Source organism: Antennarius striatus, chromosome 19 (assembly GCF_040054535.1).
Source record: "Antennarius striatus isolate MH-2024 chromosome 19, ASM4005453v1, whole genome shotgun sequence".
In the NCBI taxonomy this organism is placed as follows: Eukaryota; Metazoa; Chordata; class Actinopteri; order Lophiiformes; family Antennariidae; genus Antennarius; species Antennarius striatus.
The window spans coordinates 7465446-7492324 of NC_090794.1; the positions used below are offsets into that span (position 1 = coordinate 7465446).

General features: G+C 39.9%; 1 protein-coding gene across 3 annotated transcripts in view; it reads left to right on the forward strand.

The window, feature by feature from the left end:
- Positions 1-24924, forward strand: part of flrt2 (fibronectin leucine rich transmembrane protein 2) — a 40262-nt gene extending 15338 nt beyond the window's left edge. The window contains exons 1-2 of one of the 3 annotated variants that reach the window (XM_068343390.1): positions 17331-17355; positions 20325-24924. In XM_068343390.1, coding sequence (XP_068199491.1) covers positions 20789-22771 — 1983 coding nt within the window. In that variant the 5' untranslated portion in view covers positions 17331-17355; positions 20325-20788 and the 3' untranslated portion in view covers positions 22772-24924. Of the gene's footprint in view, positions 1-17330; positions 17356-17425; positions 17941-20324 lie in introns of those variants that run through there. The other 2 variants (XM_068343388.1, XM_068343389.1) reach the window with 2 other exon arrangements.
- Positions 24925-26879: the final 1955 nt, after the last annotated feature.

A 26879-nucleotide genomic window follows, 5' to 3' on the forward strand; every position in this document is an offset into this window, starting at 1 on the left:
GTACTAATTTTCAACATTGTACAGTGAAATTGTTACGTAGCAGTAAGATAAATCCAAGACATTGAAGTGAGCGCATGGAGCAGATTACCTGACCTTACATGCTAGTGTCAGTTATAATAACATCTATTACCTATTGATTAGTGATCATTGACATATTCCAGCATCTAGGATATATATAAAAGAAAAAAGAACAAAACAAAACCTTGTTATTTGGTGAAATTAAATGAAAATGCTTCACACAAAAATCAACATAGCTTTGAAAGGTATACTTCTGGGTAGTTTGGAGAACAAATTTTATCCCAAGGACACTTAAATAATATATGTAAGATGAATCAGTGAAATCAAGTGATAGAATAGATTATTTTGCACCAATAAAACAACAATTTTACATACAGGTGAACATTGTTCACTCAAAAAGAGATTTTGGTTGATTTACTTAAATTGTTTTGTATGTTATCATGACCTCAAAATTTGTGATAACATCTGGATAAAATAATCACATCTGCTAAAAACTGATAATTAAATGATATTTCTAAAGTTTATGATTGGACCTGATAACCTTCAGTTTTACATCGTTTTAAGCCACTTTAATTTTACAGACTGAAAAACAATTAGAAAACCTTGAGTATAGTGAGTACCACACCACTTCTTCAATGCAAATTATGCTCTTAGAGAGGATCATTAATATTTTGACAAGGCACTCATAATTCATAGCATATACTTGCATTAATAATGTTTTTCAAATCTTTTTTTCCCCTCTAAATATTTCCCTCAGGACATCAGATCTTAGTTTTAAATGTGAAATGAAGTACAAGTTTGCTGATAAACTTTCTGATACACAAATGTTTAATAAAGTAAAAATGAGATCTGAGAGGAAAAGGAAATAAATAAGGCATCAGATTATCAGCTGCTGGCACTGTTAAATCTGGGCTTCCTGGACTAGAAGGCCCCCTGCGTGCTGCCTGTGCTCTAGAATTATGAGACTGGTTGATGAGTAGTTGTGTCGAGTTTGAAGGTCCTTGGCGAGAGGCCTTGGGCACCACTGGAAGACTATCAGAGTGCAGAGTCATTAGAAATCCCTCATTCTCACTCCGCTGTGTAAACAGCCTAGCGGCCTCCGGCTGAACGGGCCCGAGGAAGGATCACCTCCGTCTGGCAGAAATTGGATAATGCACAGGATAGGGGGAGCTGTGGGAGCTCAGAGAGGAGGGAATGCTATGTGTTCCTATTTATCGACTCTGCTGCAGAGATTGCTAATCTATTTCAAGGAAAAATAAAAATTAGGGGACTCTTCCCCATGAGTAGTGCGGCCATAAAGGGAGGGATTTCTTTGATGAAAGTTTAGACAGACAATGAAGAAGAAAATTCAATAAATGAAAATTCAATAAATTACGATTAATCAATGACTTTGAATGTGCTCCAAATAATGAAAAATAAGAGCACAAAATTAAATTTTCCTCAAATCATCAAGTTAAAATGTCCATACTAAAATTAAATTTCTATTTTATGTAATTTTATCACTCAATGAATTCACACTTGTCTTAACCCTTTAAATAAATTATATATGCTGACCAGTGATGTGGAAGTTACTTTATAAATCTTAAATAAATCTTACTGGATAATACTATTCTTACTTACTACATTTATTACATTAAAGCATATCAGCATCTCCTAGTACTCAGTACCATTAATGTCAGAACAGAACAGGGGAGGAGGCATTCACTGACTATTTAACATCAAGGAGGCCTGAAGAAGCTCACCAGTGTTTTGTGTTAGCTTCAATGCTAGTAGCAAGCAAACACCATAGAGGGCGATACTCATCCCAGTGTGCTTTGCAGATCGACCAGCGTCCATTTGTATGATACTGTTGATGTTGCAATAAGTGTTAAAAATGTTAAAAGTGTTAAAAGTTGTTTTCAGGGAACCAAGCACACTTTTGGATGCCGTCAGCCAATAAAATGTGCGTACAGTATATCACGTGACTGCCTACCAAAAATCCGTAACAAGGTGAAGTAGCGAGTGTTGATGCGCAAATGCGCGAGGGTGCACTGTACCATCGTCTTCGTACATTAGGCATAAATTCAGTGGTAAAGTCGTAAAACAAAATCACACCACTATATTTCCGCAGTAAAAAAAAAAAAAAACTGTTGGTTTTATTAGCTCCCAGAAACCAGGCCCCCACTCAAAAACTGACATTGTAAAGACGTCTGACTGGATCAATCACTTACAGTATTGCACCCACATCAACCCCGCAACAATAAAACTTGAACTGGAATATGCAGCAACTGCTTGTAATTGCCTCCCACTTATTGTGTCATGTAGCTTGAACACGTTAAGTACTGAAAGGCTGTGTATCATAAAAGTGCTCAGAAATAGCAGAAGTGAAAATAGTCCTCATTAAACACAATAATGAGCTGCGTAATTAGGTCAAATGACAGGAAAGTACAATACCAGAGTTGTTTTCAAGAACGATGGAGTGCATTGGTACATGTAGCCGTATTCTTTAATGGATTTCTCATAACAGAATTCTGTGATTTCTGGGGGGAAAGGATAAAAGCAGGAGAGACAGTTAAAACAGGCTGACTGTGACTGTGACTTTTTCAGCAAGAATGGCAAATTTGGGCTGGTTCATAATATCGCAAACCTGTAGTCCTTGTTAAGGTATTTGAGACGGACAAAAGCAGCACTTGTCCTTGGTAGCAGAGGGTGGAGGCTTTATTTTAATTTTGTACTTAAAGGTATTTGTCCACTGGACATTTCAAACATCATCACAGCATCATGGTAAAACTACAACTCCCTCATATCTTTTAGTGTGGCTACTAAATGAACCCAGAAAATGGCATTTTTAAATTTTACTCTTAAATTAAACTAAATCAAAACCCAAATCTACTTTTCAGATAAAAATAAAACAATTATTAAGCCTAAGAAAACATTTGTGGTAACTTGAATTTGTTTGCTCTGCGATATTCAACTGATTAAATTAGTTTTATTAAATTAACTCACTGTAACAAAACAAATGTGTGTTTCCGTAAGCGATCTATTGCTCAGTCTTGTCTACAAGTGTCCGTTGCATATGTGTGCAAGAAGCTGGAGAACATGCAGCTTTATGAACATTTTTGTTAGCAGGAAAGTATGCATGAGAAGAAAAACGATTATGAATTCCTGGATTAATTCTGTTCATTTTGACTTCAATACTGAGGAGTTACTGGAAACATTTGGATCACACATAAGCCTTCAGCTTCAACGCTCTGGCATTTTCCATAAGCTGAGTCTGTGACACGGCGCTTCTAGAATTGAGTTTGTAGCAACTAAATACGTTCACTAAAACCTTCACCAAATATTTCATTTTGTGTTTTTATGCGTGATTTTTATTCACTTTGGAAAATCCCATAATCTAGAAAGCATTAATAGAATCTTAAATTGGCTGGTTGAACCAACACAGATGAATTATTGCAAACTTTATTACCAAGAGTAGTTTCATTATGCATTGATACTGTTTTCCTGTTGTTAGAGAGACCCTGTGCAATTCCAGGAATACAACGATAACACCAAAGCATAACGTCTTCTGAGGCTGAAAAATTTGGAGAGATAATAAAAACTATCTGTCAAAGGTTAAGGTGTTCTTTAATAAATTCCTTGATCCAGAGTCTATTTCAGATCTCGAAAATTAAACCACCTCTAGAATATTCTAAGGTCCATCTTTGGTCAACATTTAATTTCCATTCGGTTTTTTTTCCTTCTGGCAGAGAGACAGAGTAATTTCTCTTTGATTTTCTCTTTGTGATTTTGTCTTTTACTGATTAGCGTTGTCCATACAGAGGTGAGCTTCACCATCAGTTATTATGATTCAGTGACGCTTAGCACTGACAGGACAGAACAGGACAATTCTTGTGATATACACAAGCGATGGTAGGAAAACCTGAAGGTGTTTACGATGACATCTGTCAAAAATGTCTGTCATATTGGGAGATTAGCAGGACCAGGGAAAAACTGGCACTGTGCTATTTTTGCTCTGGAATAGCCATCAGTTGGCAGGAGCAGCACCCGTGGAGGCGAGAGTGCTTTCCGCTCTTCCTCATCACTCTTATCAACCACTGTGATCAGTGATCTCAGGGTTTCTATTGAATTTTCTCCTTTCTCCTGCATTTGTTTCTCTCATTCACATTACACCCAGTTTGACACTGTATACACATCTGCTGCTCACACATGCTGTTAATCATCCTCTGACTCCAGCTTTGCAGAGTGTTTTACCATCTTCCTGCTCATTGCCTTGGTTTTACAGCCTGTTTTGACCTTCGCGCTAGTATCCATGCACTGCCTCTCCTCAGCGTTATTTCTAGCAACAGCAAAAAGCTCTTTAAACCCCACAATACACTGCCTGCTACTGCTGAATGACAAGCAGATAAGATTAGTAATAATACTAGAGAACAGAGTGAAGTATTTAGCAGCTAGGTACACATCCTTCCATTGTTTCATATTATGTGTTTTTAAATGAATGGGTAAATTCAAAAGCTATGTCTGCACAACCACAAGCCCAGTGTAATATTTTATTAAAGTAGTCTTAGCTCTCAACAACACAAAGAAACCCAAGCATCTCCAGGAGACCATTAGAGATTCAGAAGTCTTCAAACAATTCAGCTGAGTTTTAAGTTGCCCTCACAAGCAAGCCACAATGTTTTCTGTGTATAGTCTGGCCGTATCAATACCTTCAGTATCAATACTGCTGAGATGTTGTTTCAGCGGTGGTAATACTGCTGGGATCAACAGCAATACATGGATTTGTGGGGATTGTTGTGTTGATACAGGCAGTGATTGCCATGAAAAGACAAATAAAAGTGTTAGTTGACTACTAGTCATACATCTTCTGTGTTGCTGAAGTAATTAACAAATGACACAATTGTTGAAATGCTCATTGTTAGGGAAGTATGTGTGAGTTCCACACACAGCTAACAAGACACCATTATTGCACAGCACTCCCATACCTACATAAAGATCGCCAGCATCTCTCCCTCTCCCCCCACCTCCTTGTCTGTTTCACATAATACCTTGTGGTCGAAAGATTCCATTTCCTCTTACTAGAAATAATAAGCATTGTTGGGTGTGTGTGTGTTTGTGTGTGTGAGGTGATCGAATGAGGATCTGGAGAGCATTCCTGATGTCACCACTGCTTTTGTACTTCATGGGCTGTACTTGTTTGTGTGTTTCTACCTAGTCGTGCATCCTTTTATTGGTCTGTGAAAGCGCTTTATGTGTTTGTCTGAGTATCTATTGATCAATGTGTGTCTTCATGTTTGTATTTATGGACATTTGTCTGTGGGTCTATTGGAATTTTCATGCTTGAATTTGTGTCTGTCCCTTGTCTGAGTCTGTTGATGTTTCTGTTGACGTGTGTGTGTGTGTGTGTGTGTGTGTGTGTGTGTGTGTGTGTGTGTGTGTGTGTGTGTGTGTGTGTGTGTGTGTGTGTGTGTGTACAGGGGGAATAAAGCACCCCATTGATAAGAACAAGTTCTTCTTGTTAACATATCAGCAGAGCTGGACCTGAGCCAGTGTTGAAGTCCCAGGGGCGTATTTCTACACAACCCCCGCTCCAGCAGGTACTATTCTGCAACCCCAGACAAACACACACAAAATACACACACACACACACACACACACACACACACACACACACACACACACACACACACACACACACACACAGGTCTGGATAGCCCTGGAACTGAACATGTGTTAACACTCTCCTTCCAGAAGATACATTGAAGGGGACATTGAGCAATGTTTCGTCTTACATCTCTCTAGCGGCCATTGCTCTGCAGTCGTCTAAAATGCTTCCATGTGCAGATTCTGCATTCCAACTACCTTTCTGAGGCATTTGGAGACTTTCCCCTAAGATACCTGACACTCAGGGGAAAGCAGATAGTCATGAGAAATATCTGCTAGCTCTTAGCAGTTTTAAGTAACAGGACGGGGAATTTCTGCCATTCTCTTGCTCTAATTTATTTTTTACACATGTGCCTGCTATTGTTTTCTGCTCTTATACAACAAGAAGATGGAGCCCCGGCTTGTTTATGGCAATCACAATTATCACCCCTGGCAGCTACAAAGGGACATCACGTCAAATCGGTCTTTGTTGGGTGCAGCTCCCTGTCAAATTAAAGTGTCTACAAGAAGGTCGGCAAGAGAACAATGGGGTTCAGTGTGAGGAATAACTACAAACCCAACTGTTCCAACATGTGCAATCCTTTGCCCCTCACCTGTTTGTTTAACCAGAGGAGATGATGGCGAAATCTGAAGAGCCAGACCACCAAACTCCTTCCTTGACAGCAAGGATTATCATTGCAAATCCAGCCAGAACCACATGATTAATCACAACAGTGGGTCGAACAAGTGGATCGGGAAGACAAATTTGTGTGGGTAGTGCGCGCTGGGAGCCGAAACACAGCATTTAGTGTGAGTGTTGCATACATCAATATTGCATTAAATAAAAACAGGTCAGTGCATTCAAAAGTAAGGCTCAGGACGATGCTGCTAACATCTGGCTTTGCATATAGATGCGGAAATGTGAGGGCGTTTGGGGATGAACACAACCACAATGATAGACAAGGGTTTAGTTTACTGCATCTAAATTTAATGTTGTGATCCTCAAGCCATTTGAAGTGCAATCACATAGAACATTTGCATGAGGTGATTCACTGACTCATTCCCTCAACACAGGATGTAACGTGGAAATTCAAGAATGGGGATTTAGGAGCTCCAATGTACTTTTAAAGACAAACTGGTACTTTTATTTTCCAGATGGATTCAATACAGATCATCAGGGTGTCACCACCAAAGCATGCTTTCCATTATTACCATAGTTTAAAAGCTTTACCTCTTTAAGTAAACGTAAAGTGACAATCCAAAAGGGTTCCGACAAAAAAGGGGGAAGACTTTACAAATGTAATTGTCCCCATGGGAAAACCACATAATATCCATATCAAACTTGATACATCTACCACTTCAGTTTCTAACCATGCAATCAGCAGTTCTGCCAAGTTAGTGAATACACCCTGATCAATTTGATGATAAGAGGGGACCAATGGGGCATTGTGGCTTTGTGAAAGGCCATGTTCTCGTTAGCTATCAGACATCTTGAGTTTGTTCAGATATTAACTTAGGCTGCCGCCTTTGTTGCACTGATCCAAAATCTAATTCGACAGGAACAAAGTAATCCCAGAAGTGGTAGAATGTCCCCTCTTCTTTTAATGGTGTTCTCAGCTGTTGGGGCGAGCAAACTTTGAGAACTGATATCTTCATGAAAAGGTGGCTTATGTCCAGGGAGTTATACTGGCAGAAAATTTGTTCCTATTGTGCAGTTTGTACACATATCCTTTTTTGGTGCAGTATGACAAGGCCAGGTTGTTGGCTGGTCCACCACTCCAGTCTGACATGAAATTTGTCAGACAGGTTCATATTCCCCTCAAATTTGCTGGTAAATTTCCCCTGTGCTGTATTCCCTCAAAACTATTCCCATCACCATCAGCTGCACTTTGTCAGCATACTAAGCAAAGATCCATCCGTCAGTTATCTATTAATGCTCATCTTTTGCAAGTTTGGCACATCAGTTATATATGCATGAATTTTTTTTTTAACCACAATGAGTGGTTAAAAATCTTTACATGGAGAGAACTCTTGTTAAGTCAGGACTCCGTCATTATTGTTACGTTTCTCAACATTTATCACCATTTTATATAAATTCCTTCTGAGAGCTAAAACGCCACTGGTGACTGCTCACTGTGTCCTTTTCTTTTAGTGCTCTTATTCTGGGCAGTGGGTCTTATAAATAACTAATAAAGCGCAAAGCTATGATGCATTCATCTTAATAGTAGGTGGCATCAGGGACAGGTGCGCTGCCTTATTCCTACCTTTTGTATGACAGCACAATTAATCTGCTTTTTACTACGTTAAGAGCAAGGGTGGACCGTAGAAAGAGACAAATGAAAAACCAAAAGGGAAAGTCATGAATTTTACAGTGAACTCAAAGCGATAAGCGCCTGACCTTGGCTACCTTTAAACTTTATTCTTCATTCTTTTTTTTTATTCCGTCGAGCTCTACTTTCTCATGAATAAGATGAAATTTGTGAAGTTGTCGTTTCCTGGAATAGAACGAAAAAGAGGGGAGGTGGCATGAGCGCGCCCCAGAGCAGGGGAATGCAGAGGGATATTAGCCATATGTGATTAATTTACAACAGCATGCTTCAATTAATCTGGGCAGGGTGGCAGGCGCCAGGGTTGGGCCCCATGCCACCTGAACGAGAGTGATCTGCTGCTCTGTGAGGGATGAGCGCCATGGAAGAAGATCCTGCAGAATCAATGCGCCTTATATTATTGCTCACACCAAACTCATTCCCTCCACTTTTCTTCTTTCTTGCTCTTTTGCTGACTCTTTTCCTCTGAGTCTCTTTGTTCTTCGTCTTCACGGGACACAGAGACATGGCCAATAAAGGCTGTACAAGGCAAGAGGAGCAGCAATTCTAATGTAGGCGTCCACCAAGAGACACCCTCAGGATGTTTAGTGAAACTGTTCTCAAACTCAGATGGCATGCTGCGGCAGTAAGTGAAAGCAACGGGGAGAACAAACTGGCAAGGGGCAAAAACCACAATGACCAGATGGAACCGCAGATTGTTTTAAAGGGGCTACTGCCTCAGCAAAGCCATATGGAGCAAAAACGCTATTTAGCCAAATCTCATTTATGTTTTTCACGACATGGTGAGCGGCACTGGAGGATCTTGTAAACAAAAGATAAAGTACTAATGCTGTCAGCACGTGATGAAAATGTAGACTAGAAAAACATATCCAGCAGCTTGATGTGCATCTGTATATCTGTGGGGCATTCTGTGGTCAGGAGTCTTATTTCAAGTTGTGAGCAATATTCCAAAATAAGAGCAAATGAACACTTGCCAGCTTTTAAAACCATAAAGCACTGAATTACAGGAAAGCTTTCCAAAGCTAACGTTGTGATTGTTACCAAGGTAGATACCTTGAAAAAAATAATTTGATGATGATGACTTATCTCAAGGAATGAAATGTATATTTGTATCAGATAAGAATATGCAGATGCAATAGAATGGCAAAGGATTAAACTCTGTTGCTTAGTAATGCCTGTCAGTGTAATTATATTTTTAGCTGTTTGCTTTGGAGCTGTTTCACCTGGCTTCTGATGTGATCAGGGTTTTTTCCAAACTCCTGCCTCATGCATCATGGGGATTCTCCAAACTAAAAGACAAGGGGGTGGTTGAAATAGATAATACATCCCTTTAAAACATCCATTTGGATGTATGCTGTCGGACACACTGGGAGCTAAAATGTCTCTCTCGGCTTCCCAGGCAATTAAAACCCTCCATGAGGAATAAAGATTGGCATTGCATTTAATCTAAAAATGAAGACTGGAGTATAGCAGTAAGGAGAACATGAATAACTTCTGTTGCTGTCCCCAGAGTGTCCATGTGTCTGTGCTGGATAACTTCTTTTTTTTAAAACAAAGAAAAGATGATAATAAATATAAGAATGATGGTGATGATGATGATGATGATGATAATGATCTCTTTGTTTAATTGAACAATATTAGAAATGGAGTCTGTCAATACGAAAGTGAATTACGGTAAATTGTGATTAGCACTGGTGAAAATAATAATAAAAATTAAAAAGTGTCTCAGGTCATGTGAGCTTAAATTGTTTTGAGACATTCTCCACTCAGCACTAATTTAAAATCATGCAATAATAAATCAGCTGCAGGGAAAAGCTGTCAGACAGACAAAAAAAAAAAAAGGCTTGGGGGACTGAGGCGTTTTGGATTTTCAAGGCTAAGTTAATTACTTAATAGGAAGTTGAGGATGAACACAGATTTATCATTTACAGGTTGAGCCTTGAAACAGATGTCCACAGATGGAAGGTCCGTATGAAATACAGGTGGCCAGGCCCCACAGAGTTATCACATATTGATCATCTTTTATTACTTTATTTTCCATTTCTTATTTTCATTGTTATGATACTCATTTATCTGTCCCATTAACTCCTCTTTTTCTTCTTCGTGGGACGAGACCTAGTTCATTTTAAATACTCAACCGTGACTAATGAATGAATGGCACAAAACAAACTCTGAAACTTTAATTATATTTAAATATTCTTCAAAACAGTAGGCAAAAATAAATAAATAAATAAAATCGTATTGTTTAAATGTATTAGCATCGAGTGACATTTTAAGGTGTTATTAATTTGAATAAAATGAGAAAACCTACTATTCAATGGTACGCTTAATAAGTTAATTTAGCTATAAAATTTATTTAATAGCAAAAGCAACTTTTCAGAGCACTGAGTTTTCTATTGATTTCAAAAAGATTTTAAACAGCAACCATTTTGTTAACCCCGTTTTTTTGTTTGTATGACTGTGTAACAGTCTAAAGCAGCAACTAGGGAACTACTAGTTTGGCTATAGTGCTGTTCTATCTTTTAATAAGAACAATTTTTATTTTATAAATCTGTTTAGTTCAAGTCATAATAGTTTAGGCATTTTGTATTTGTTTTTGCATTAATGTGTTGTTGGGGTTTTTTCCCAGATAAAATTTCTGAAATTGTGTTTATCATGGTTCCGTGGTTCCTACAGATACAGACACAAATGATGATAACGTCTGCTAGCATTGGTGCATATGATGCGCTATAAACATTTTAGTCTTTCATTGGCAGATATAATTATGATGATGATAGTAATTAAAACCCATTGCGTTGTGGAGCTGATATGGATGAAGGGACGTGGAATGTTTTTATACTTTTTTGAACATTGTGAAACAGGGACAAGTTTTGGACAGTTTTGGCAGTTACACATACACTAGTTGATGAATCACCATGACACTGTGTGGAAGGATGCCATGTGCCAGAGAAGAAATCATCAAATTTTGAAGCTGGATTAGTGAAATGTTGTTTTTGTAGAACAACTATGAAACTTGTAACCATGACTTCTATGGGCAAGTTTTTGATGATTGAGGTCTCATATTATGATAGTTAGACTATCCTTGGACTACTGCAATCATACACAGTGACCTAATGTGGAAACTGAGCTGTTTGCATCCCTGAAAAATTTGCATTACTCAATTTTTCACCAGAAAAACAGGATATATTACAGTAAAGTACAAAATAAATTGAGCTTTGTGTTTTTCTTCTACATTCTTTTCCCAGTCAGAAGAATAATGAGGAGTTTAAACAGCTTGGCTTCTGCACAGTGTTATCATAACCCTTAGTCTGAGGTTAGGTGTAACCATTGTATTTTGAGAATGATAGTGTTAAGTGACCCACACATCATCACCACATATGATGATTTAGACAGGGATGATTAAACTTACCTATTTATCTCTGTCACATGTGTCTCTGAATGACTGATGCTGATAAGACGTCTGTGTCATTCCAGCAGGAATCACAAGTCGACCACGATAAGCACTGAATCAAGCTCTATGTATATTTGTTCACTTACCAGTTTGGTGACTCACGGATCTTCGGTATTTGCACTCCTTAGCCTGGGAGGCAGGAGGTTCCCTCCAATCCCCTCCCACCTACCCACAAGACTTCCTTTTTGCTCAACTCAGGAAGGGAAATTTAGCCCAGATGTGACTTCAAACAAAAGAAAAGATGCTGAGATTGAAGGTGGGATCAGGCCCATCTTTTGCATGACCCTAAGACCCGATCCTTCCTGGCATCTGTCTGTTTTTCTTCCCTTCGGTTCTCTCTCTGACGATCTCTTGTAAGTTGCTGTCCCATGGGTCCTTTTACTTTTACTGCTAAACAGCTGTTTGTGGCAAATCAACGCTCTTCTGTGTAGCTACCCAGCATCGTAAATAAAATAAGGGAAACCTGTGCAACACATTTTTGCCAAATAAGATGAAACTCTAGGGGTTTATGAAGTTTTCAGGGAACAGACACTTAACCATGTTGCTGAGGCTGAAAACAACCACAAACTGCTTCACAGTTTTCAGTTTTGTGTTATGTTCTTTTTTTTTTCTTTTTTTTCATAAATAAGAAACCAAATGCAGACAGGACCATGTTACACCGCTGTTTCCAGGAAACACTTCAGAGTGGATTAAGTGGAAAAATATTTAGCTCTAAATTATCAGTGGGAATTAGCTCTCTTTCAACACTCTTACTTTTTCCTCTAACTCTTGCAGGCTCATAGCACAAAGATCTGGTTCAGACAAACAATCCAAAGGCAGCCTGGGAAAGGGAGCAAACAACACAAAGAAAGTGGAAGTACAGATGTGGAGTAAAAGTATAAATGACAATCTTTTAGCAAGAACCCAGTTTGTGCCTCTGCAGACTCACTGTCAGCATCAAATAAATATAGATCTGACCATCTTTGAAAAGGCCTAGTGTGTAATAAAGTATGTTAATAGCTAACATAATAATGTTTGACTATTATACTTTAATCAGAATGTGTCATATTTTTTCCATTTTAGTATGGAAAGTCCGAGTTTAAAAAAAAAAAGATAAATTGAAATGATAAATTGAAATGTTGGAACAACATTTCAATTTATACATTTTTTATTGATTATTATAATATGTCCTTTGTGAAATATGAATGTTGGCAAAAAATGTATCAAATCAACATCTAGATACTAAATTGGAATATATGTGCCCTCTGACCTTTTGGTGTTGTTACACCAAAGGCCGGCTTTTCAAACTAAGTAGGGTTCACCCTCTGGACACCACTCATTTCATAAATATGTTGTAGCAATGGCAGAAAGATCAGACGCTTCATGGATGAAGAATGTTTTCAAGCAGAAATATAAAAAAAAGTTGTTTTTTTTACATTCATAAGAGCTTTTAATGACTGCAAGAAATTCTGCTAATCTGAAAACAGCATTATCCGTGGGGCTGGGATGGAATTTTATATAACAGTATAACACATAAACGTCATTAATCACCCCTTTGAGCTTTACAGACAGCTGCTGATGACTACGCAACATGGCCCCCGCTTACCTCAATAATTAGAAGTTGCTAAGTAGTTATCTGAGATATTAAATCATAGGAGGACAAGGATGACACAGTCACATCACAAATACCACTAATCCACAATCCCCTCTTCCGGTTCTCCTTTTTTTCAGTTCTATATCTCCCCACCCCCTTCTCTTCTTCTCGCCCCCTTGCCACTCATCATACTCTGCTCCTCTCTCCCTCCCTCAGCAGAACTACAGGGACTTGCTTGTTGTCAAGTCAGTGTTTTTACAGCCTGGCATTAGCACAGGGCAGCATTCAGTCAGAAGACTGCACTCACTTTGCCTCCCCTATAATTCACAGGCTCACGTGAGATCATGCTGTCTTAGCCACTACTCACAAAACGACCGTGATTGAACATCGCTGGCCTTTTGACTGCAGCAGACAATTTGTGGTTATCTGGATAAAGCTATTTCAAACATAAGATATAAATCTTTAAAAAAGTTAAATGGCATATAAAAGGCTCAGATGGGCTGGTGCCATATTGAGATATGTGCTCTGCTGTTATTGTTATTCCATTACAGTCAGGGGTCAATTGTTTCTTTTAACATTGATGGAAGGCAAATATTGTTTCATCTGATGCATAATTGTATTTTAAATTTCATCATTTGGGCCAAACTTAGAACAAAGCATTTTATTTTGTATTAATGTGTGTGTGAACGAGTGCCTGTGTGTGTGTGTGTGTGTGTATGTGTGTGTGTGTGTGTGTGTGTGTGTGTGTGTGTGTGTGTGTGTGTGTGTGTGTGTGTGTGTGTGTGTGTGTGAGCGAGCATTGCATATTGTATTTTATTAGTCTGTCAATCATGATGTGTTTGCACAGAGAGAGAGCAATATAAAAAATTCAAAAGTGGGAAGAAAATATGAATTTTGGTCTACTGGGGCTGAGGAGTCGGTGCAATCCTGCAACTTCCTCACCTCCTCTCTGCTCTTTGAGTATAAAATACAGTGTATTGTTGGCTGACTGGTTTGCTCAGCTGTAATAACAAATGCACTGTCCTCTTCTGGAACCCCTGCTGTGACACGAGATGCACTTAGATTGATAATCAACGGTGTTAAGATTAACCACATTGCCTCAGAAATTAATGAATGCATTGATTGTCGACTCTAAACATTAACCATGCATTTTCCTTTAAGTTACTGTAATATTAAGGGAAGGGCCGGCTTATATCAGCATTTGTCAATATTACTCTGACTTCCCACAGTTTGCTCTTTCAAAGATTTGCCATTACTTGTGGGGAGATTTTCAAACACTCATGTTGTTGGCATCTTTGAAGTGTCCAGATGTAAATTCATGCAGGGAGGAACGTGATAAGCTAATGATGTCTCTGGAGGCTATAGTGAAAATAACCAAGGGATAAACATATCTGCATAAGTGAGTGGACCCCCCCCCCCAACACACACACACACACACACACACACACACATACATACTCACCCTCCACCTCACCACCCTTAAACACTGTTTGGTTTGTGAACAGGAGCATATGGACAGGGCAAGCTTTCATGTACTCTGGGGTCATGTGTATCTGTAGTTTTATCAAGGTACACAAGCTTGCAAAGTAAATATGCCACACCAAACTCTGGGAAGGCCTCTGCTCAAGGCAGAGAAGGGGAATTTCCACTTTTCAAGAGGGTGTAGGCTGAAATAGTTGTCTGGATTGGTGCAAAATAAAGTAGGTGCTTGCCAAACTGAAGAAGGCACAATTTGCTTGGAATGTTTTAATGTTTTAATTTTGCATGTACTGGAGCTTAGAAATAGTCCCATTTACACCCAATTTACTCATTTATAGTCATTTCTGATGTAATATGCAATATATTCAGCCTATTTTACATGTTAGACTTGTTCAGTTATTTTGCTTGACAACTGTGAACAAAGTCAAATTTACATACCGCATAATAGCTCGAGCATATTTGCCTCTTTTCTCTCATTGAAGAATCTGTCATTTCATACCAATTGGCAGGGCTGAAAAGAGACTGCAATAACACTGCACCGACCAGGAACAGAGCGTGTAACTGCAAAACATGTCCATCAAGAGAGAAATAAAAATAGGCTGTTTCCCTCAAATTCACTCAATCAATAATTCATGACATGCACCGAGACTTGATTTATGAAGGAATTAAATGCTGTGGACCGGACCTCATAACAGCCGTCCATCCCAGGGACGTGGCAGATGAAATTAAACATGAATGGCCAACACCAAGAACAACCAAATCATCTCACGAAGACTATAAGAATATTTCAATGGCACACACTGGTTTGAAAGGGATGCACACCATTGGTTCATAATATTTTCATGTGTTCTATACTTTATATCCCCGCATATGTGACTTATACATGTAGTAGTAGGTCACTAGAGGCCAGAGAGTGACACTAATACTATTTGGCAACCAAAGGAAGAGATGAAAAGCAAAAGTGTACCTGCTGACCTGCAGGGATCTTGTGACTCCTGTTTGCCTTTCTGACCCTGACTCTTGCAATAAACTAACATGGAAAATGCAGCAACATGACAGCTTTATTGTGGTTTCAGTCAAACTAAAACCTGACTTTTCTTCTTTGAAAAATAACTTACATTTCCTTTTGTCACTAAAGTATAAATTGCATTGGGGCTTGGTTATTTTCAAAATGTTCCTAAAATACACGGGACGTGTTTGTGCAGGCTAAACAGTTTAAAGCTTTCCTCCTCTGGGTGGGCATTGAAGAAGAAAATAGCACCTCCTCACAGCCAAGGAAACGAGTCAGCCAATAAAATACCGTACATATTACTCAAAGAGTTGAAAGAAGGGACGGATTCAGAGGATTGCACCAATTTTAAGCCCTTGCATAGGATTTTTTATTTTTTTTTAACTTTTGAATTTCTTTCCTATCTGGTGGGGTATGTTACATGTATGGACAGATGTGTAGCATTTGAAAAAGAGATACCATCACTATCGCAATAACACACCTTTAATCCATTCCATTCTTCATTCACAATCAAACTCATTTAAATCAGAATTAATTAATTATTCCCTGTGATATTAAAGAACATATTAAAACAAGTTAAAAAAAAAAAAAGTCCAGATTCCTACCAAAATTTCATTGAAATCCAGCAGTTTGTGTGTAGCTGACAACCCTACTGACAAGCAACCTGACAGAAGTGACATTCTAGTTCCTTGGCAGAGGTCATAAATTAATTAAAAATGTACAGTATTTCCTGTGATTTTGACCAAGTCTGTATACCAACATGGTGGGTTTTTTTTTTTAAAAAAAAAAAGAAAAGTTCTACCTATCACTGAATAGAAACTGCGGTCTGCGTCTAACTTACAGAACGATGGCACGTAGTAAAACCTGGTCAGACAGTGACACAAATCACACAAAGTCAGCAACAAATATGTTGGGCCTACGTTACACAGCTATACGCCTATTTTAAGTTTGTTAACAACACCCACTGTAACCTGATGGTCACTCCAGCCACTGAAGGAATAATAATACCTCAAAATGTAACAAACTATTTAAGGGTGTGTGTCTGCAGTTCACTCCTTTCATTTGTTACATTCAGGTTTTCATTTCTTTTCCCAAACGTTCAATTATAGTCTCTTTAATTTTACTTTAGAAGTTAATTTAGGTTGTGCATGTGTTTCAATGTTGTAATGTGTTTTCCTCTTCCTCCATGTGTGTGTGTGTGTGTGTGTGTGGGAGTGTATACATGGGGTGAGTTTTAACTGTATAAAAGAATGAATACATCGAGATAGTTGAGGCAACTTAGCGCTGAGCAGAATTGCTGTGCTGAATCGGTATTAGCGCTAAGAGGCAATGCAGTGAGTTGGAATGACTATAGCTGTGTCTAAACGCTGGAATCACTATTAGAGACTAGAGGAAGTAAAGATGAAGCTTCAGCTAATTATCCAGCTGCAGGACGCTTAAAAAAAATGATCACGGAAATAACAGAGTTGTGGTGCTCATAAAATCCTACTGAACGCCTACAAATGTTCCGGAACTCCTGTTAAAAGGGCCCATCAGGCTCACCTTGTGACCCCGTGGATAAGTCTCACGTTATCGTCATTAATCCTTGTGTGGTGATTTTTCACCTAGGATGTTACGGCAAATGTCCGGATTTGTGCGATTTAGATGCAAATTAAAGCTCAGACATCGTCCAGGGGTAAGGCAGGGCAGCAAATTGCTTGTAGGAATGAGAGAGACCCAAGTATTTTCTGCAGTGTGAGGGCAGCGCGGGGAGGATCTGTGGCTTAATGCCATCTCGGAGCTGCTGGAGGAGATGCATTCTTTATTGGAGGGGAGGGGAGGAGGGACAGGGGAGAGAGAAAGAGAGGGAGAGGGAGGGTGAGAGAGAGAGGAAGAGGTGAGCAGAGCACACACGTCGCACTATCAACTGAATCCATCTAAGAAAACAACTCGCAGTCCGGGTTTGAGCTGCGTACGCACTGACGGGCAAGTTTTGAGCTCCACGCGAAAGCGCACCGGACGGACGCAGCTGGCCGTCATGGCCCGTAGCGGTTCAGGCGGCGGACACTTCGTTCAACGCGTCCTCATTGTACGGGCAGACTGTGGAATAGAAGTGGGCTCCGATGCCACCCTGCCGCCGGTTGATTCGGCCCCAGCGCGCTGCACACGGTGTTAAGTGAGTTAAAGCGGGATCAGCTGTTTTTAAGGCGCTGGACAACAACAACAACAAAAAAAAGAAAAAAGTGGTGGACAGCAGTGCAGACGGACGCGCAACCACAACTGGGAATCCATGCAGGGAAATATGCTGTGCCGTAGACTCACCGTGTTCACGCTGTCGATCGGAACACACTCACAAAAGCTGTACATAGCAGACCTTTACGCACGGGCTTAACAGTAGGACCGCATGAAGGACGGAGGCGCAGAGAAAGAGGAAAAGTTGAACGCCGTAGCGGGGTTTGTAATGGATGAAGGCTCACTAAAGGTACAGTGGATGCAGTTTCTTAATGTGTAGTTTATTTTGAATGGAAATCTGCTACTTTTAAATCTGCTAAATTTATTTTAGAATGAAATTGACCAAAAAAAGGAAAGAAGAAAAAAAAAAAAACCTCTACAACTGACCGAGCCAGAAATGTCACTTTTTTTTCCTAGAATATCGCAATCAGTGATGATGATTCGAAACTGACGCCAGTTCACCGATTGTTGATGACTTTCTAGGATAAATTAAAAATCGTTCGCCAATTCATCCGCAGGTTAATGAGATTCATCATCGGGATGAAGATTACTGAGCAGCAAACCGCTCAGCTCCACATTTTTTACCCCAGAGAAAACCTGATTTTTTTTCCTACTAAGCGTGCGTGTGTGTGTGTGTGTGTGTGTGTGTGTGTGTGTGTGTGTGTGTGTGTGTGTGTGTGTGTGTGTGTGTGTGTGTGTGTGCAGCGACACTCAATGCGCTGCACGGTTTTCAATTCCCCGTTTGAAATAATTCATTCAAATGAACACCGCTCGCTGGGCAGGCTTTAGAGTATACCTCATCCGCCTCTTATCGCCTCTTAAATACCCTATCCATTCTAAACTTTTAATTGCGTTTCTGTTGCTAAATCCAGTTCTAATAGGATTGTCCAGGCCACATATCACAGCGTTGATCTGGCGCTGAGAAACTCTGCTCCGTCGGCTGGAAATTAAATGAAAGAAAAAGAAAAAAACGGGGAAAAGTGTTCCATTACTTTCCCTCCTTGATCTATTCATGCCCACCGTGTGTCAGATTTAGAGTTAAGCAAAGACCAATGTGACGTCATGGTCCTTTTTAAGGTTATTATTTGGATTCCAGGTGACATTTTATTTATGCAGCTGTAATATTCTTGATGCTGCTGCCAACTGCTGTTGATTCTGCTGCTGTGGCAACACATTTTATCACCTCATGTGGTTGCTTATACCCCCCCCCCCCCACCAAGCTTATTTGATTAAATTTAGCCCTTTCAATTTGGAGAAGTATATCACAGATGTGTGTCAAAGTATTGTTTCTCCATCTCTGGGACGAAGAGCCCATGCAGGCTTAATCTCAATCAACAAACACGACACAGAGTTTAAAGCCTCTATCCTATAAAGGCAGATTGATTGATTGATTGATTTCACTTACTTTAAATTTTGATATGTTTGCTTTTCTTAACATAGTTCTCAGTCCTGCTGTCAATTTAACAAATTGTATTAAAATAAATACACAAAAACAGTAATTCAGATTGTTTCCCGAATTATATAACGACTGTTTTTTTCCTTGACAAACCCAGCAGTATAACTTAATCCTCGCTCATGGCTGTTCGTGTGCTTAACGCTCAACCCATCATTACAATTACTGTGCGTCTTCCAATGCTGTCAGGGTGGTGCCTCAGTTGAGCTGAAATGTACCGATGACAACCAGTATCTTGAAATCTTGTGAGTGAACTGGGAAAAAAAAAATATTTGATGGGTCATAAAACTTGGAATAATGGATCTGGGGGGGTCTATTGTATGGCCTTGTGTTTTACTACGAGCTTGTGTATGGTGAAAAATAGCTTGTATTGATCATTTATAGCAGGTGGAGCGACTAAATTATTTTCCAATCCAATTTCATTTGACAGCTTGTGTATGTCACTCCAGTGAGAGGAGATATGTGAGCTGATATGTAGGGTGTCTATTCTTCAAGTTCTTCTTCGTTGTTTTGTATTACCCTGCCTTAAATCTTAAGTTTGGTGGTGTGTTCTGGCCTGTACTTCATAACGAGTTACTCCGATGGCTAGCTGCTATACCGGTGATTCCGTTTACTGAAATCACCTGCGTGTTTACTCGTGTACCTCTGATCACAGTGTTTGCTCAAGCAGACACGGGAAAAAAAGCCGTGACTTTTTTTGTGTTCAGAATTGTTTTCTGGGAAGCATTCTATTTATCCACATCAGCATACAGTGAGGTGATGTCTCTATTAGCATCATTTAAATTTTACCTTGTTTTTCCATTTAGCAACGTTGATGCCGTTCAGAATCATGAGTGTGTGTCCTGGCAGTGCTCTATCCCCTCCTTTGATAGAGCGAAAGGAATAAAAGCCTTCTTTATGTCTGTGAAACCGGATGTGCAAGAGCTGTTCTGAATATTTATCAGATGGTTTGACTGTTTTTTTTTAAATAGCCAGTACATAATTTGAAATCAACAGTGAATAATATGTTTTGTTACTCTGTCTGTGTGGGAAAGGAGTCTAAGAAAAGGAAAGGCAATTGGTATGTCCGTGTGCACTTTTGTACTGTATGTCAAAGAGACAGGGAAAAGGGAGGCAGAATTTTTTTTCCAAGAATGAGCACCCGTAAACGTACTAATCCAGCATTTCTTTGTTTCCCATAGGTTTTTCAATCCAAATGTCACCCCCTTTGGACTCTGCCCTGGTCGGGGTCCAGCAGTGTGTGACAGACATGCGAATGGAGCCTGTGGTGATTCTCTACCGCATGGCAGCAAATTTGCCCTGTATGAGCTCTGCATGGAGTTACGAATGAAGAGTCCTGCTATGGTCTGGTGTCTCAGCATGGATGGAGTCAGTCAACGGACCGGCCACCACTAATGAGGCCATCGCTCTTCAGCTGACGACTAGAATTTACAGGATTACTCCCACAGTGTCTTGCTAATTTGCCAGCTAACTGCGTCCTTACTAAACTCTCAAAGGAGGACCTTCCTTGGGTCTGTTTTTTTTTTTTTTTTTCTTCTTTGTGGATATATATATGTCCTTGCCTTTCTGATTTTTAGATTTGTTCTATTCCCCCATAGTTCTTTTTCATTGTTAGTTTCTTTTTTGTGTTTTGTTTTTTTCCACTATGGAGTTTCTTGCTGGACCCTGGAATAAAGATTGGGCTTCATTCTTGCAATTTTGCTTGACCGTCATTCTAAGCCTCCAAATGCAATTCAGCCCGGGCGCCTCTTGTCCGGAGGAGTGTCGTTGTGACAACACATATGTGTACTGCAATGAACGCAGCCTGACATCAGTGCCTCTGGGGATGGAGGAGGGCTACAAGGTCCTCTTCCTTCATAACAACCAGATAAACAATGCTGGCTTCCCCTTGGAACTACACAACCTGGCTTCCGTGGAAACTGTCTATCTTTATGGTAACCAGCTGGATGAGTTCCCTGTCAATCTACCCAAAAACACCAGGGTCCTGCATCTCCAGGAGAACAATATCCAAACAATCTCCAAGGCAGCCCTGGCCCAGTTGACTCGACTAGAGGAGCTGCATCTTGATGATAACTCCATCTCCACTGTTGGGGTGGAAGAGGGGGCCTTTAGGGAGGCAATAAGCCTCAAACTCCTCTTCCTTACCAAGAACCACTTGAGCAGTGTTCCCATTGGCCTTCCCGAGGACCTGAAAGAGCTGCGGTTGGATGAAAACCGTATTGCTATCATTGCTGAAGAGGCTTTTCAGAATGTGACACGCCTACAGCGCCTCCTCTTGGATGGGAATTTGCTGACGGATGAGGGCATTGCACCAGGGACCTTCCAGGACCTAGTCAACCTCCGTGAGCTGGCCCTGGCTCGTAATTCCCTAACTTTCCCACCTCCCCTTCTGCCCAGCCAGGCACTGGTCAAACTCAATCTTCAGGAAAACCAGATTGACCAGATCCCTGTGGCAGCCTTTGGTTCACTAAATAGGCTTGAAAAACTGGATATCTCAAGCAACCAGCTCCAGAGTCTTACGCAGGGTGTGTTCGATGGCTTGTCTAGCCTCAGGCATCTCATGGTGAGAAATAATCCGTGGCGCTGTGATTGTGCTGTCAAATGGGTTGTGGTGTGGCTCAAGTCTCTTCCTTCTTCCATCAACGCCCGAGGGTTTGTGTGCCTGAGTCCCGAAAAGGTACGTGGAATGGCAATCAGAGAGCTCACTCTAGATATAATAGAGTGTCCGATTGATGATGACCTGCCGCCTTGGCCTACGCTCCGCTCAACACCCCCTCCCCCACCCACAACCATCCCTATCACCACCATGATCTCCACTCTCATCACTACATCTATCCCTAACTACTTTGACTCACCCTCCCCTCCCTTACCCCCAATTCATAACTACCCTCCTGGGCCACTGCCACCTTATGCGGACCCCCTTCAGATCTACTTCCATGTGGTCAACTCTACCAATATTGATGTGAGCTGGGCTTCCTACTTCACTGTCAATGCCTACAAGGTAACTTGGGTCAAAAGGGGCCAAAGCCAAATAAACGAAGGAATGCGGGAAAGAACAGTGAGCGGGGACCAGAGGCATATTATCCTCACCAACCTGGAGCCCCGGTCTACGTATCGTATCTGTGTGCACGTGCTGGACACTCTTAACTCCTACAGACCCGGAGAGGATACTATATGTTCTGAAGCCAGGACCAAGCCTGCTGTGTCTACAAAGTCTCCTGGTAGAGAGCAAGGTCCTCAGGAGAGCATCAACTCTACACTGTTAATGGCTGGGATCATAGGTGGGGCAATCCTTATCATCCTGGTAACGCTGCTCAGCTTATTCTGCTGGCACATGCACAGGAAGAGCCGGTCATCTTCGACCAAGTGGAAATACAACCGGGGCAGGAGAAAAGACGACTACTGCGAGGCTGGAACTAAGAAGGATAATTCCATTCTGGAGATGACTGAGACCAGTTTCCAGATAGTGGCTCTGAACAATGAGCAGCTGCTCAAGGGCGATTTCCGTATTCAGCCCATCTACACGCCCAATGGGGGCATTGGATTTAGAGACTGTCACCTAAGTAACAACAGCATAGCCTACTGCAAGAGCAGCAATGTGCCCAGTACAGAATTCTGCCACACGTGATGCAACAAAAAACAGTAGACATGAACACATGCACACACACTAGAAACACTTAACGCCACATGCATAATTACACACATAAACACCATTTGTGTAGACAACAAAAATATAAAAGTTCTAGTCAAATATAATTGTACTATATATATTTCCAAGTTCTGTCTACAATGTAATTTATACTGTGGATAAAAATGTGGAATTCTCTGCTATCTTTTTTATTCTTAGGAAAAGAGATACAAGTGTTTCCTTTTTTTTTTTTTTTTTTGATAACCAGCAGGGTTTTGAGCGTCATTTTAACGGTCAGTACTGTACATACACATGGATTTGTACAATCACAGCACCCTGGGTGTAGCTTCTGATGAACCCTGTCAGTCCTGGATATGTAAGGGCGCTTAGAGGGCTGGGATCCTTTGCTAACCACAGAAGCAAAATATGGCCTTTACGTGCTTTGAAATACTGCAAACTCTCCCCGCTACAACAGAGCGGTAGTAAAGACACACTACAGAGGAAATCCAAACACTGCTGATTAGAGCGCTGTGGACATATAGCACTGGGTAGCTGGTGGTATGTTGTAAATATGAATTGAAGTGCACTTTCCTATTAAGGGATCATGGCAGGAAATGAGCAGAGGTGGCGATCACATTGTGTACAGTTATGTTGGCAAAATGTCATCTGAGATTTCCCAAAAGTGCCTTAATACTAAAATCTTTGTGTTCTGTTGGAGATGGAACAAAGGTGGGCTTAGTTAAGAGACACTTTTTGGAAAACTCTGGAAAGGAATGAGAGATTTCCAGCACAGTTTTTTTGGTGAGGAGGTGGAAATAACAGGAGTTTAAAAAGCAACAAAGGATTATTGTCACTAATGAGGTGTATGGGTGTGTTGAGGCTTTACAGATTATTTTCAAAGAATTCTTAATTCTGATCTGCTTGTTTTTCCCAGTTGTCCTTGTTTTGACAAGTAAGACCACAAGGGGGCAGTTTTCCTCAGCGTCCTAAACAGGACAGAGGAACAAAGGGCAAGACAGACGGAAAGAAAAAAAAGTCCCTGCAAAGATCACTTTTTAGCTCCACAATTCCCCTGGACTCCATTAACCAGACAATATTACTCATGCTCAAACAGCATTGTTTAAAGTAATATTGTTCATCGAGCTACTTAATGATGTGGAATCATTTAAAACTAACAGTGTTTTCTGTGTTTCGTGGCTAAATGATATGGATTTTCACTACCGTGGTCTATAATGGGGTTGAAGTCCTCTGTGTATGTGTGTGTCTGTGTGTGCATGAATGATGAATTTTTAGGAAGCACATACATAATGCTAATTATACAACCACTTAGCTCAACCTCATCCCAGTATTCATTAGGCTTTTTGATAAATTAGAAAATTTCAACAATAAGATCACATGCCACCCATGATCCTCACAAAGCACATTTCTGCCTGAGCAGCTCATCCAGCATCTCATTGTTTATTCTTTTGTGGACACTTATGAGACTGTCAACTTCATTTATGGGTCACTCACTCGAACAATGCACCTTTTTGATACCCAACATTAGTTTCTGTGATGATGATTCTCACCCATCCTCCCCTCTTTTTACTGTCTTACCATCTCCTTGTTTGTCTCTGCACCTCTGATCTCTGCATGAGCTCAATTAAAATGGTTTTCATACCATTCAGCTCCTGGACTGTGGTGGCAGTCCTTTGCACGTGAGGTAACAGTGAGAGGTCTCCATTATGCCTAAGAAGACTTTATTTGATCTGACAAGATTTCATTTTGTCGGGCCAAGCTTAAAGAATTCCCACAACTGATCCTTCTGGTCTCCCCCTCCTTCACCCCTTTCCCTCATAATCCTCAACCAAAAAAGGGGGAGAAAGTATGCAGAATTTATTTTAACTTTTGCTGAGGTGCACAGATTGGTACTTAACAGAACACAATGAAGAACCACTGCAAGCAAGACAGATAATTATCAAGGGCTTTTACTTGAGTTTATCCTGGAATTTCAGAATTAGCTTTGACTGCTAGCTTTTGGACAGCTGCTTTAAAGAAAAGTTATGAGAGTCGTGATAATGATGATGCAATGTCTATTGGAATCCATCTCAATATTATACAGTGTGTGTGTGTTGTGTGTGTGTGTGTGTGTGTTTGTGTGTGATTGTGTGTGTGTGTGTATATATAATATATATATATATATATATATATATATATATATATATATATATAATGTATATATGTCGCCTGTCTAGGAAACCTGTTTTTAATAGGATGTTTTCCCTGATTTCATACTTTTTTCATTATTATGGGACATCTGGAAAACACAAAAAATGCTGTATCTATGAAATGGCAACATTTGAATTCATATATCTAAACTGTGGTAACACCTCCACAAAACCTTTCACCCCAGTAGCAAGAAAACAAACATGTACAGTCTATAGCCACTGTTGCCATTATCAACTGTTTATTCACCTGTCTAGATATTTCATTGCAACTTAAGGATCATATTTTATCGATTTATTTCCAAAGAGTTGTGGTGGTGATAATAATTGTTGCATTTGCTATTCATTGACCATTAGTCCTTAATGGTAACCTGGAGCAGTACTTTCAACATGATTAACATATGGATACAATGCTCTCCTTCGTCTCATGTAGGACTGCATACAGATAGGATGATCTAGTGACTCCAGTGTTATTAGAAAGCTGTATGACCTGGAGCTAGCTGGTCAAATTTAGAGATATTTTTTCAACATAATGCATTGTCTTTCATTGCATCTGCATTTGCATTTTCACATTTCACACTGCTCATTTTTAATTAATTTTGGAATATTTTAAACAAAAAGCTTTTTACGCTTTGATGCTTTAATTCAATAAGCAGAAATTGTGGGAGCCAAGTTAATTCCACTGCCATGTATTAAAGTATATATGGAACCACAGGTATAATTTAATGCAGGATTAAAAAGACCATAATTTGTGGCAATTAAAGGTGTAGGCATTAGATTTGTTGCCTTTAAATAGAACCAGGCTTTCTTCAAGTCTTCACGCTAAGCTAACTGGCTGCTGACAGTAGCTTCATATTTACTGTACAGATATAAACAGACGTGATTCTGAAGTCTTTGCCACAAATGAATAACAAAATGTTAAACTGTAAGTGATTTGATTTGCATTACAACAAACTGAATGATTGTAATAATCTCACTCTCCTGGCAGATGAGGTGCATTTATTTTCAACCAAAAAATATTTTAAGTCTTTGAGATTATTAGATGGATATTTTGTCATGTTGGTTTCATCAATATAGATATCTTCTGTGGTTATCAAAGTATCTCCACTTATTATTTGAATCTTCTTCGACTAACAGACCACTTGAACACTTACATCACTTCTTTATTCTTTATTCCATTGACCAACGCCCTGTTTTAAGTCAGGTACCGATTAAACAAAGGGGTCAAACTATTGCAACATGCAGTATTTCCTGTCTGTGAATGTGTAACAGAGACAGGTATTTGCCTTACCTTTTATGCAGGACTGAATGATTAGCCAGACTGAGAGAGAAGTGGGAGGAAGAAGAACAGATGAAAAGATTAAACACAGCAAAATGCAAGAGAAGACAGCTGAGTAGGAAGCACATTTCTCCCAACAGACCGCAGCCACGGCGACAACGTGCTAACAGGAACAAGAATGCTAAACGTGAAATTGCTCATCCCCAGTGCCAGAGCTTAAGTGATGCATGGCTAATGACTCGACCAGAGTAGGAAGCGACTTTGGTGGATGTAGTGCACATTACTCTTAATTTTCTTCTTGCTTGATGAAAGAACGCGGCTGCATTGCCGTAAGCAATCAAATTACACAAAACATGTTACAAAAAGCTAGCATTGGATTATTTTTGTTTCAGGGTGCAGAGAGGTAATTTCCCTTAAAGCTCATTGAATTTCACTGGGATAATTCATCTCTAAACAGGTTCATTCAAAGTGGTTGAAAGAGAATATTTTAAGTGTTTGGTTTTTTTTTTTACTGTAAGCAAAATAGTTGGTGCAAATAAATATCTATTAGCCAAGAACACCCATTGAAGATTTTTGCATGTACTGTATTTAGCTTCACAACCCTTCATTTTGTCAGACCAGGTTC